This window comes from Dipodomys ordii, unplaced genomic scaffold, assembly GCF_000151885.1.
Source record: "Dipodomys ordii isolate 6190 unplaced genomic scaffold, Dord_2.0 Scaffold58, whole genome shotgun sequence".
Classification (NCBI taxonomy): Eukaryota; Metazoa; Chordata; class Mammalia; order Rodentia; family Heteromyidae; genus Dipodomys; species Dipodomys ordii.
Window position 1 is genome coordinate 9,060,805 of NW_012267274.1, and position 12,974 is coordinate 9,073,778.

Below are 12,974 nucleotides of genomic sequence, written 5' to 3' on the forward strand. Positions count from 1 at the left end.
AAAGCCGGAAGTGGCGCTGTGGCTCAAGTGGTAGAGTGCTAGCCTTGAGCTGAAGAGCTGAGGGACAGCACCCAGGCCCAGAGTTCAGGCCTCACGACCGAACCCAAAAAAAAAAAAGAAAAAAACAAAACAAAACAAGCCAGGTGTGGTGGTGCACATCTGTAATTGTAGCTACTGAGGAGGCAGAGATAGGGGACTTTGAAGTTTGAGGCTAACCTGGGCAAAGTTAGCAAGACCCCCATCTCAAAAGTAAACTACAAAACAAAAGGGACAGGCACGTGGCTCAAGTGGTAGGTAGAGTACTTGCCCAGCATGCATGAGGCCTTAGGTTCGACCCCCAATCCTGCCAAAAAACAAACCATAGAAACCAGGTGAAGTATATACACTTTGGGAACATTGTTATTCAGGTAGCAGAGAAATGAAAGATCTAAAATGGGACACCAAAGTGATGGAAGACAATGCAGGAAGTAGCTACCATCTATAGGGCTGTGGCACATAGAAAGACTGGTTCTGTCTTATCAAAGGAATCAATAGGTCCCAGAGAGCCACATGTTGATAGAACAGCACATTAAGGATTGTGTCCATTTTGCCATCTTCTGTTCATGGTCTTCTTTAGTTCCCATGACTTACCACCCCTCATCTCACTCCCAACTCATACTGGCAGAGCAAACTGGCAAAGCAGAAATCTGTTTGCAAATTCCTATGCAAAATATAGAAGGGTATTTGGGGAGCTAAGAGAAAAAGAGGTACAGGGTCCCACAATGCTACCCAACAGATTTTAAAATGCTGGCCCTTACAATTTTTAAATGAGTGTTTATAGAATGCTACTGTATTTAACATATCTAGAAAAGTTTGTATTTTAAAAGTTTTAATTCAATAAGGATATTTATATACTATAAATGTCCTATACAACCTTCAAGACTTGAAAAAAGACTTCTACTATTTCTACATGAAAAAACATACAAATACGAATATTTAGAATCAAATGGACTCCCAATTACCTGCTGTTCCATAACCACTCGAGCAATGGCAGCTTGAACTACATTGGTACGATCCAGGCAGTCCATGCAATTAATTCGAAAAATTCCTTCCTGTTTGCATATTACCCCAGCTTGATCAACCCTTTTCAAAAACAGTGAGATTACTCTTTGAAATACTTCAATCGAATTTTCAAAAAGCTTAATTCTTAAAGTAGTTATGACAATGGCAACAATAGTGTTGTCTAGAATAACATTATATATCCATCATTACTGACATTACATTCACATACAATAACTTGGTAGTGAAGACATCATTATCCCCATTTCAGGAAACAAAACAATTAAAAACTAAGGTACAGCTGGGTGCCAGTGGCTCACACATTATCATCCTAACTACTCAGAAGGCTGAGATCTGAGGATCATAGTTCAAAGCCAGCCTGGGCAAGAAAGTCTGTGAGACTCTTATTTCCAATTAACAACTAAAAAATCAGAGGTGGAACTGCTATGGTTCAAGTGGTAAGAGGGCTAGCTCTGAGCAAAATGAAGCTCAGGGACAGGCCCTGACTTCAAGCCGCAGGACTGGCACTAAAAACAAACAACCAAACAAGAAAACCCTAAGAAATAGAGTGATCCACCTCAAATCACAACTACACGGCAGAGAGGACACAACCCCAGGCTGTTTTCCCATATTCTTATAAACAAGGAGGCAGTTTAAACACCACCTTGTCATCTTGTTCCTCCCTCTTTGACTCAAAGCAGAAATGCACCTAAGCTATCTAAGAAACAGGCTAATCAACTTTGCCATCCAGTGGGAAGTCATGCAGCATGTCTTGTCCCTCTAATTTCACTGGCCACCTGTTGTCATCTTAAAACCAAATGTTCCCTCCTGTCCTTTAAGTCGATTTTTCTTCCCACATCTACCTTCTGCAGCGTGAGAATCATTCTCCTTCTCTTTTAATTTTGAAGGGCCTGAAAATGCTATACTTCTCAGCCCTTTTCCCCAAAATAGGGAGGATAACAAGAGAAAATGTAGACCACAGAGCATGAAAAATAAGCTCAAGTTCTTAAAGAATAGTTACAGACCATTTTATGTAATTTTGCCCAATCATCTGATACCTGTTCCCTCTTCAAAGATAGCACTGACTAATGATCAACAGCACTCTCATGAAAATAACAGAAAATGGGAAGCAAAACAAAAAAGATATCCACAATGTGTTCCCAGCATGTTGCTATTATGTTAATGCTTGTCTGTACTATACAAATTCATATGATTTCACAGACCAAGAATCTCTTTAAAAACTGGGAGAGAGCAGGGGAAGGAGTGATCTTGTCCAAAAAGAAATGCACTCTTTACCTGGCTTATATAACTGTAATCCCTCTGTACATCACCTTTATAATAACAATTTTTTTGTAAAAAGAATTTCTTAAAATAACTTATGAGATACCTACCAACACCACTTCATGTCAAGAATAATATCATAAATGGCATCTGTTAGAGTTTGAACATTCTCAAACTTCATTCCTCGGCTAAAATCCATTCCAGAAAAAAAGAGAGAAAGAAAACAACCTTTAATATTATGGTACACATTTTTTTTAACTTAACATATTAAGAGGCTAGAGACATAGATCAATGGTAGAACATTTGCCTGGCATGAAATAAGACCCAGAGAACCAATCCTAGCATTCCAAAAAGACTTCAGCTTGCTTGCTTTGCTTGCTTGCTTACTTACTTACTTTATTTTTCTTTCTGTCTGTTTTTCTTGTCTGTTGCTCTTTTTTTATTTTTTTTTGTCAGTCATGGGGCTTGAGCTGAGGTCCTAGACGCTATCCCATGCTCTTTTGCTCAAGATTAATGCTCTACCACTTTGAGCCACAGGGCCACTTCTGGTTTTTGAGTGGTTAATTGGAGATAAGAGTCTCACAGGGACTTTTCTGCCCTGGCTGGCTTCAAACCATGATCTTCAGATCTCAGCCTCCTGAGTAGCTAGGATTATAGGCACGAGCCATCAGTGTCTGGCTGCCTTTCTTAAAATGGGATTATTTTGGAAAAGTTAAGAATTGCTACTGTTAAGTATATGATGCAGGCAGTTCTACAACTATCAATGATCTGCACTGAGACAGCAAGCATAATTAAGAAGACACTTAAGTTGGCATGGTGGCTCAAGTCTGTAATCCTAGTTGCTTGGGAGGTGGAGATCCAGGGATTATAGATTGAGGGCAGCAAGGGCAATAAAAGTTTACAAGACACACTTTCAGTCAATGATAGGGCATAGTGGCATGTGTCTGTCGTTCCCAGTGACACAGGGAAGCACAAATAGGAATATCCCAGCCCAAGTGGGCCCAAGCACAAAGCAAGACTTCATTGCAAAAATAATGTATGCCCAGGCACTGGAGCTCAAACTTTTTTTTTTTCTTTACAATCATGGGGTTTGAACTCTGGGCCTGGGCACTGCTCCCTAGCTGTTTTGCTCAAAGATAGCACTCTACTACTTGAGCCACAGTGCCTCTTCGAGTTTTTGCTGTGATTAATTGGAGATAAAGAGTCTCACAGGCTTTCCTGACCAGGCTGGCTTTGAACTACAATCCTCAGACCTCAGCCTCCTGAATAGCTAGAATTATAGGTGTGAGTCACTGATGCCTGACAGGTAGCTCATACTTATAATCAACTCAGGAGACTGAGATCTGGGAGTCAGGGTTTGAAACCAGCCTATGCAGACAAATCTTTGAGACTCATTTTTTCTTTTTAATCAGCAAGAAACCAGAAATGGAGGCGTGTCTCTAGTGGTAGGATACCCAGCCATTAGCAATAAGGCAGAACAAAAGATCAAGGCCCAGAGTGCCAGTGAACACATACACACAAGCACACAAACACACACACACACACACACACACACACACACGTGCAAAATTGATACAAAAAGGGGCTGGAGGTGTGACTCAAGTGGTATAGCACCTGCCTACCAAACACAAGGCCGAGGTCAAACTCTAATACTGAAAAAACACAAATACAAGGAACCACACTACATGTATCAGAAGTGCCTTTTTCCATCAAATCTCCAATATATAGGTAAGTTAACACAGATTAGAGCCAGGATTGTGGCAAAAAGGACCTTCTTTCAGAATACACCTAGTTTAAAGAGTACCATCAACATGATTCATCAAATGTTTTTCAAAAGTAAACTCATCTCCAAGGACAGAAGTATTATAAAATGAGTCAGAAGGATAATTTTTAGCAAGAAAGCTTCATTACTTCTGCTAGGCTGAGACCCAAGAAAAACAGAAACAATCCGTAAGTTCTTCAACCAGTGTGATCAAAGCAAAAAAAGAACTTACAGTCTCCAAGTCATTTTGCAACAGAAGGACTGTCAATATTTTGTTAACAATTTAATTCAAATTTTTAACTGAAATAAGGTCCATATGAAAACCAAAACTAGGGGGCTGGGAAGGTGGCTCAGTGGTAGAGCACTTGCTTTGCATGCCTGAGGCCCTGGGTTAGATTCCTCAGCACCACATAAGCAAAAAGAAAAAAGCCGGAAGTGGCGCTGTGGCTCAAGTGATAGAGCGCTAGGCTTGAGCTGAAGAGCTGAGGGACAGCGCCCAGGCCCAGAGTTCAGGCCCCACTACCGGACCCAAAAAAAAAAAAGAAAAGAAAAAGAAAACCAAAACTAGGTAAATAATTCCCTTCTTAAAAAGAGGAAAAGAAATTTTTCTTCCCAGCAAAAGCTGAGATGTGAAGACCCAATGGCAGCACCTAGAACAAGCACTGCAAATGATCAAAATGTGTCTCAGGGGGCACCTCACCAGTGCTCATGGAAGTCGAAGGAAACGTAAGTGAGGTGGGAGTTGTTAAAGAGCAGCACTTGCTTCAGGTACGCATCACCAATAATTTTCTCTCTTCCTGCCTGGTCTACCAAGTTAATAATAACCTATGAGTCAAGAAAAAAGAAAAAATAATAAGATTGATTAGATGTTAGAATCATAATGTGATTTTTAATGATTTATCTAGAATTACATCTTCAAAACATTTTATGGGCATAATAAAAAATTAATCTACTCAAGCATCAACTTTTTCCCATAAGAATAAATTTTTATTTACTATATAGTTTTTTGTTTTATGTTGTTTAGTTAATTGGAGATAAATGTATTACAAACTTTCCTTCCTGGCCTGGCTTTCAACTGTGATCCTTAGATCTCAGCTTCCTAAGTAGCTAGAATTACAGGTGTGAGCCACCAGCACCCAGCATAAATTGGGTTTTTGAGCACTATTTATACCAGTGGTGTAAAATACTTATCCATACATTTGCAACAACAAATTATAATACACAATGAAAATATAGTCCTTTATAATAGCAAATACTTGAAATACCTAGAATAATTTTAAAAGAAATGTGTAAAACCTACAAACAGAACATTATAGAACTACTGAAATAAAAGAAAACCTGAATAAATGGAAATACATACCATGTTGGTGAATGATAAGATTCAAGATGTCAAGTCTCCCCAAATTAATCTATACACTCAACAATCCCAATCAAAATTCGACCAGGATCTTTTTATGGACTTGACAAGTTAATTCTAAGGTTCATCTGGAAGAGTAAATATGTAGGAAAAATTTGGAAACTAATAATAAAGGGGGACTTGCCCCATTTGAAGAACAAAACATTCTATAGAGCAACTAAAATTGTGGAACTAACGTAGAAACAGAAAGCTGATGCAACAAAACAGAATAGCCCAGCAAAAACACCTCCTGAGGAATCGAGGATACGCTTACCACCAGTGTGGACAATATGGATGATTTTATCATTACTGGTGGGTTAACTGGATACATAAAGGAGGGACTCATAATCACTCTTTGTGTCTCAATAATTATCCACTAAAAAATTCTTGATGCATTAATCATCTAAATATAAAAAAGCAGAAGAAAACTTGGAGTAATGTTTCCAAAATTGTAAGTTGGATGTGACTTTCTAAGCCTAACATACAAATGAGAAAGGATAAAAAGGAAAAGATGGACAGATGCTATGTCATTAAAATTTCAACTCTATGTATCAATGACAGTATAAGCAAAGGATTTTTAAAAAGGACTACTCAGCAGAATATATCTGAAGCACAAAATCAATAATATGTAAAGAGTGTTACAAAATAAATTCACAAGAGAAAAAAATGTGTTGCTAATAAACATAGGGCTACAGCTTTAATAACAAAATGCAAATTTCAAAATAGAAAATTAGTTTTCACCATATAAAGGTAAATTTAAATACTAACACAAGCAGTACTGGGGTCTGTAGGGAAATGACTGGCTTTCATTGTTTCTACAAGTGACTAGTGGGCTCTTTGGGAATAATAAAGCAGTAGGCATCAACTTTAATTAGACATACAACCTTTTTATCCAGCACACTCACTTCAATTTTATTCTATAAAATACACAAGTATCCAAAACACACATAAAAGATTATAGCTTTTTCTTTGTTGTTGCTCTGAGACGGGGACTTGAACTATCTGATGCTTTTGCTCACTGGCTGTCCACTCTACCACCTAAGCTGCACCTCAAACCCTACATAGCATTTTTTTCCTTTGGGTCAGTCCTGGGGCTCAAACTCAGGGCTTGGGCACTGTTTCTGAGCTTCTGGCTCAAGGTTAGTACTCTACCACATGAGCCACAGTGCTACTTTGGCTTTTTCTAAGCAATCTGAGATTAAAACAAAAGTCTCATGGCTTGCTGCAAAACTATCCTCAGCTCTCAGTCTCCTGAGTAGTTAGGATTACAGAGTGAGCTACCAGCTCCCAACCTTTTAAAGTAACAAAAATAACTGGTCCAAAGGTCCATCAGTGGAGAAATGGTTATAACAGCCATGAAATCTTCAATGGTATAGCTCTCTTTTGACTTAAGCTTCAATTATGAATATGCATTTAGCAAGATATTAGGGTTTTTTGTTGTTGTTGTTACAAACAAGAAATGGCTGCTCAAGGCTCAGAGCAAATCTGGAAGTAGCACAAATCTGGAAGTAGTGTCAGAATGGCTGAACTGAGTGACTACAAACACCATTAAGGACATGAGCTCTTCCCACCTTTTTTACCCTACCAACAAGGTAGTTAAGCCCCCTGCTAGTTCATTCACAGTCTTTAAATAGCTGCAGCAGCTCCACATCAAATCCAGATACAAGCACTACAGGAAGGCTGCCAGTTCTTGTGTCCTCTTTATTATAGCAGGAAACTCTCTTGCTGCAGCTTCCCAGGGGAATTTTCCTCATCATAACTCATTGACCAAATAGCCAATGAGCACACACAGGCCTACACCTAAACCAATCACTGGCAAGAGCAATGGTGCCACCTTATTGAGTCAGAATGATGGTGGGCCCAGAAAGCAATTACCCAAGAGAAGGAGGTAGATAAATGAACACAGTTGGAGTACTGTTAGAAATTAGGAAGTGTCTGCTCAATACACACACCTACAAATTGATGTGAAAGTCAATAGGGAGCAAGGAGGAGTGTGGGATGAGGATATTTCCTCTGCTACAGATCTCCTATTGCTTCATTTTACAACTGTGTGTTATATTTGAATATGGTTTGTTCTTTATACTACTTATAATTACATATATTGTTAATTGTGGAATGATATGTGAATTTAGATGTAGAATAATGCCAAATCATACTGACAAACAATTCTGTTCCATAAACCACCCTCGAGGTAACTTTGTTATCAGTGTCTTTTTCTGCACAGATAACTAAAATGCATTTCTATATGTGTGCCTACTATATACGTGTGTGGAAACAATAAATAGATAAGAACTATATGTAATGTGAATGGCATGATTTTGTTTTGTAGGATTTTTTAAAATAGTAACATACTATATGCTGCTTCAGTTTTTCATTTTCTTTACTGTCTCAACAATGTGATTTTTATTGTGCTTTTATTACCTTTAAGTAGTTGTGTGAAGGGTATGTTACAATTCAATATATCAGTTTGCTAAGTACAATACATCTTGATTGATATCACCTCACAATGTGATTTTTAAGATCTTCTCATCTTAGTAAACATGAGTCTACCCACTAAGTAGCTGTATTAAATATGATAGAAATGATGCACTTTATTTTGCCACTGCATTGACCCCCTGATGAGCAGGGATTTTTTTTCTTCCATGAATGTTCTTATATATATATTTCCTTGATTGAACAGGTTTTTCTCAAGTAGATTTAAAATTTTTCTAATCAAGGTTTAGTTGTTCCACATCTGTGCTAAAACTTGGTATTTTTTCCCTTTCTTAGTGTAGCTATTCTGGTGTATGAGTCATGGTTTTAATTTGCATTTCCCTGATGACTAACCAAGAGGAACACCTTTTCACAGGTCTTCTGGCTTTATGGAAACCATTTTACATGAAAAGTCTGCTAAGATATTTTATACAAGTTTATTTCAGCTTGTATCTATTTTTTAATGAATTTATAAATGCCTTTAAGTATGTTGTAGACGTAAGACCTTTATCATATATGTACATTGAAAAAAACTAAATATTCTTTTCCTACGTTATGATTTTCCTTTCATTTTCTTACTTGTGCTTTTTATTTTCCCTGCTACTGTGGCTTGAATTCAAACTGCACTCTTTCTAGGCAGGGGCTCTGCTGCTTCAGCCATGCTCCCAGCACTTATGTATGCGTGTGTGTGAGTGTGTATATGTTTGTGTGTGTGTTGGTTGAACTCAGGAACTGGACATCTTCTGGATTTTTGGTGGTTAACTGGAGATAAGAATATCATGAACTTTCCTACCTAAGCTAGCTTTGAACCTCAATCCTCAGATCTAAGCCTCCTGAAGAGCAAGGATTACAAATATGAGCTACCAGTGCCTAGTTGCTCTCAGTACTCTTAATGATGCCTCTTAATAAACAGAAGTTCTTTATTTTAAGACTGTAAAGTCAAACTTGTCAGACTTTATCATTATATTAGTTTGGTAGGAACTCAAATCTATTCAATATCGAGTTTTCCCTTTCAGGAATACAGTCTTTCCTTATTATCTTTTTCTGTGTTTATTATACCTTTCAGTTATTTCTTCCTATTTGTTGTATAATAGAAATATAACCTACAGTATTACTGATAAGAGGTAAGAACATTACTGTTCCACATGAATCTTTTATGAAAGTCTAGAATTTTATATTTTACCCAACAGATTTTAATTTATTTTGGTTTATCTGACTGCATTCCTACATGTGAGTGTATGAACACATGTGATCCATGAGTAGACAAAAAAAGGGTACTGACAGATACATATAAAATTGTTGCCTCGGGGCTGGGAATGTGGCTTATGGTACAGTGTTTGCCTAGCATACATGAAGCCCTGGGTATAACTCCTCAGTACCACATAAACAGAAAAAGCCAGAAGTGGCTCTATAGCCCTTGAGCAAAAAAACAATGAAGCTCAAGGACAGTGCCCAGGCACTGAGTTCAAGCCCTAGGATTGGCCAAAAAAAAAAAAATGTTACCACCAAGAGGTAAATGGGACTGAAATGACTTCTTTTTCTTTTTTATTTTCTTTTTCTTTCTTTTCTTTTTTTCAGAGATAGTGCCCAGGCACAAGGGTTTCAAGGTCACAAGGTTAGCACTTTACCACCTGAACACAGTTCCACTTCTGGCTTTTTGCTGGTTAATTAAAAATAAGAGTCTCATGGACTTCCTTGCCCAGGCTGGCTTCGAACCATGCTCTTCAGATCTTAGCTTCCTGATTATATGGAAGTACAGGTGCAAGCCATTGAGTGCCTGGCTGAGATTAATTATTTGTTAGTCTAGATGCTTCTTGGATTGCTCTAAAGTAGCTGAATCCATCATTATTAAGGAACATTAAGAATATTTATAGTTTAAATATGTTTTCTAACTTCATGACAAATTGAGCTGGCTGCTTAATTATGAATAGTATACTGTTATTTTCATGAAATGTAAAGAAATAGATACATAGGCACGTCTACATATGAAGGAACATATTACTACCACATATCAAAGCCCACCTGTTTTTTGTAAATTTTCAGTTGTTCTTCGAAATGGGCACAGAAATAGGCAACAGTTTCCTTTTCACCTACAAAGAAGTGATACAAAATCTATTTTTCCTTCCCATGTTTAAGACAGAAATTAGTGTCTATCCCATCTTTCTTACTTTTAAATAATTTAATGACAGCTTCAATGATCATCTAACCATCATTTTAAAAATAAAATGTTAAGCCAAAACTCTGATTTTTTTCCAGTTAGACTAACCTTGAACATATCTGAAAGTGTCACCTGTGAAATTATGACATTTAATATTGATATATACAACCTACTTCTCAGCGAGGGCTTATGTTACTTACAATAAAAGAATAAAGATCCCTCTTAAAAATGAAATAAAAAGAATGAAGTTTACTAAATTGTACAAAGAATGCAAGGTAACTTTGTAGATAAAAATCTTTTAACTCATCCTCATTTAGCAATTTCTATTTAAATGACTTAACTCATCCTAATACTAAGAATACTAGAAGAAATGAAATTTTCAATGTTTCAAAAAGGTTTTCACTGAGAAATTTAAGTATTTCATTCATTTTTGGACTTCATCTTGGTAAAGTACTTCCCGCTTCTACAAATATTGGCTATAATTACATTTTCCAAAGTCAAACATTCAATAAAGTGCTTTTTAAAACAACAGCAGTCTAATATCTTTGCTCTCTTGTTAGAGAAACTTTTAATGTTAAACAAATGATTTAGTCAACTCCTGTGATTATATTATCTTATACTACATTTCACAATAAGAGTCATTGTTTTGTTTTGTTTTTGCAGTTCAGGGCCTCATACAAACTAGTCAAGTACTTTATCTCTAGACCATATCCCCAGCCCTAAGAGTTATTGTTTTGAATAAAGTATCTAGCAAAGAAAAGTACATATTTGTCAAGTGTCTACTTTTTAAAAAATTCTCTTTGAAATCATCATTTGTAAATCAAATACTTATCATGCTTACTTTTGTCCAGTCGAGGTCTTGGATTGTATCGATACCCAACCTGGCTCCAAAAGACAGGCACAGAACCTCGTGTTTGAATAAATGACAAAGTATGATTATGAACATGAATTAATTGCTCAGTCTCTACATAATTGGCAACATTTCCATTTTTATCCACTCCTCTTCGTTTATAGCGCATTCCTGAAAAAAAATTGAAACAAATATTTGGAAAAATAATTGGTCTGGCCAGATGCCAGTGGCTCATACCTGTAATGCTAGCTAGTCAGGAAGCAGAGATCTGAGAATCAAGGTTCAAAACAGAAAAGTCTCCATGAGACTCTTATCTCCAATTAACCACTCAAAAACCAAAAGTAGCACTATGGCTCAAGTGGTAGAGCACTAGCCTTAAGCACAAAGAGGCTCAGGGACAGCACCCAGGCCCTGAGTTCAAGCCCCACAACCAACCAAAAAAAGAAATTTTGTTCTGGCCAAGAACAGTGGCACAGGGGCTGGGAAGGTGGCTCAGTGGTAGAGTGCTTGCCTTATGTGCATGAGGCCCTGGGTTCAATTCCTCAGCACCACATAAGCAAAAAGAAAAAAGCCAGAAGTGGCACTGTGGCTCAACTGGTAGAGCACTAGGCTTGAGCTGAAGAGCTGAGGGACAGCGCCCAGGCCCAGAGTTCAGGCCCCACGACCGGACCCAAAAAAAAAAGAAAGAAAGAAAGAAAAAAAAAAAGAACAGTGGCACACACTTGGAATTCTCTCACTTGGAAGGCTAAGGCAGGAGGATCAAGAGTTTGAGAGTAATCTAGGCTACAAAAATCATTTAGTCTGCCTAACTTATGCTTCTTAATCAAATACAAGTCCAAGAAGTCATGAAGGTCCCATGTGAATCTGGCAGACAGAACAAAATCACTGTACATATCAATGCTTTTAAAAAGCTGACTCTCAACAGTTTTCCCAAAGATACTAGCTCTCTGTAAGGACCTACCACTATGATAGAGGATGTCAGTTCAAATGCCAATATTCAGAAGCAACTCTCAAATGACTTCCTTCTCTTCTGTATAAATACATCTCCCTGTCTGTCTTTCTCATTTTGCTAACTGTCCTCTTTTCATCCTTCCTTAGAAATTAGTCCCTAACTGTACCACTATACTTCGTCATCAAGCACTTTGAAGTCAGCTGTGCTTCTAAATCCATGATTTCCATACATCTGCATCTTTCCCATCTCACTTGGGATTGATCTGGACTTTATTATTGGGATGGACTTTATTATGATCCTCTACTCACCTGCTCTATGTCTACTCCGGCGTGAAATAAGAGCCACTAAAAATCGTGGGTGAATGTCATCGACACAGGTAGATTCTTGAGGGGGGGTCTCTGGGCTGCTTTTCTCATCATCAGATGATTCAGTATAATTAACCACAAGTTCTTCAATCTGCACAAAACCCTGGATAATGGGGATAATCCAAAAGTCCACATCTGGTGTCTGAAAACAGAATGAACATCATGTTGTTTATATTCACACAGCACTTAAATCCAAACAACAGTCAGCACCTATGTCTATGTGTCTTCAACCATATTTTCTATTTAATGAATGGTAAGGGAAAAGAAAGGAAAAAGGGCTTTTCCTTTCTTCTACAATGATCATTCAAAAAAGTTGGAAAAAAAAAAAAACATAGCACAGGGGCTAAATATCTGTGTACAAATTGAAGTTATATTCCCAACTAGCTCACCTTAAAGAACTCACCCCTAATGTGTCCCAGTATTTCCTCCATGAATAAAGTTTTTTGTGAATTATAAACAATGCATGTGAAATGTTCACAGTGCCTGTCAAATGGTATTTAACACAAATAGCTGTTTCGTTTATTTTTCTTAGTATAGTTGATTTTTAGCCCTCAAATGTATGCTAAATACAATCAACTCTGATCATGTCATTGTGAAACACATAGATGTACTTTATGTCCTAGTTCGCCTAACAAAAATCTAAATAGTAAGTGAATAGCAACAAAAACCCTCTCCATAATTGTTGTATTTTTGAAATGTT

General features: G+C 37.4%; 1 protein-coding gene across 1 annotated transcript in view; it reads right to left on the reverse strand.

Moving 5' to 3' along the window:
- Positions 1-4,832: 4,832 nt before the first annotated feature.
- Positions 4,833-12,974, reverse strand: part of LOC105989729 (phosphatidylinositide phosphatase SAC2-like) — a 61,186-nt gene continuing 53,044 nt past the window's right edge. Inside the window, exons 7-11 of the mRNA XM_013021902.1 lie at positions 12,218-12,416; positions 10,949-11,128; positions 9,972-10,039; positions 5,442-5,566; positions 4,833-4,906 (exon numbers count right to left, since the gene is read on the reverse strand). Of these exons, the coding sequence (XP_012877356.1) occupies positions 5,534-5,566; positions 9,972-10,039; positions 10,949-11,128; positions 12,218-12,416 (480 nt within the window). The 3' untranslated portion in view covers positions 4,833-4,906; positions 5,442-5,533. The remainder of the gene's footprint in view (positions 4,907-5,441; positions 5,567-9,971; positions 10,040-10,948; positions 11,129-12,217; positions 12,417-12,974) is intronic.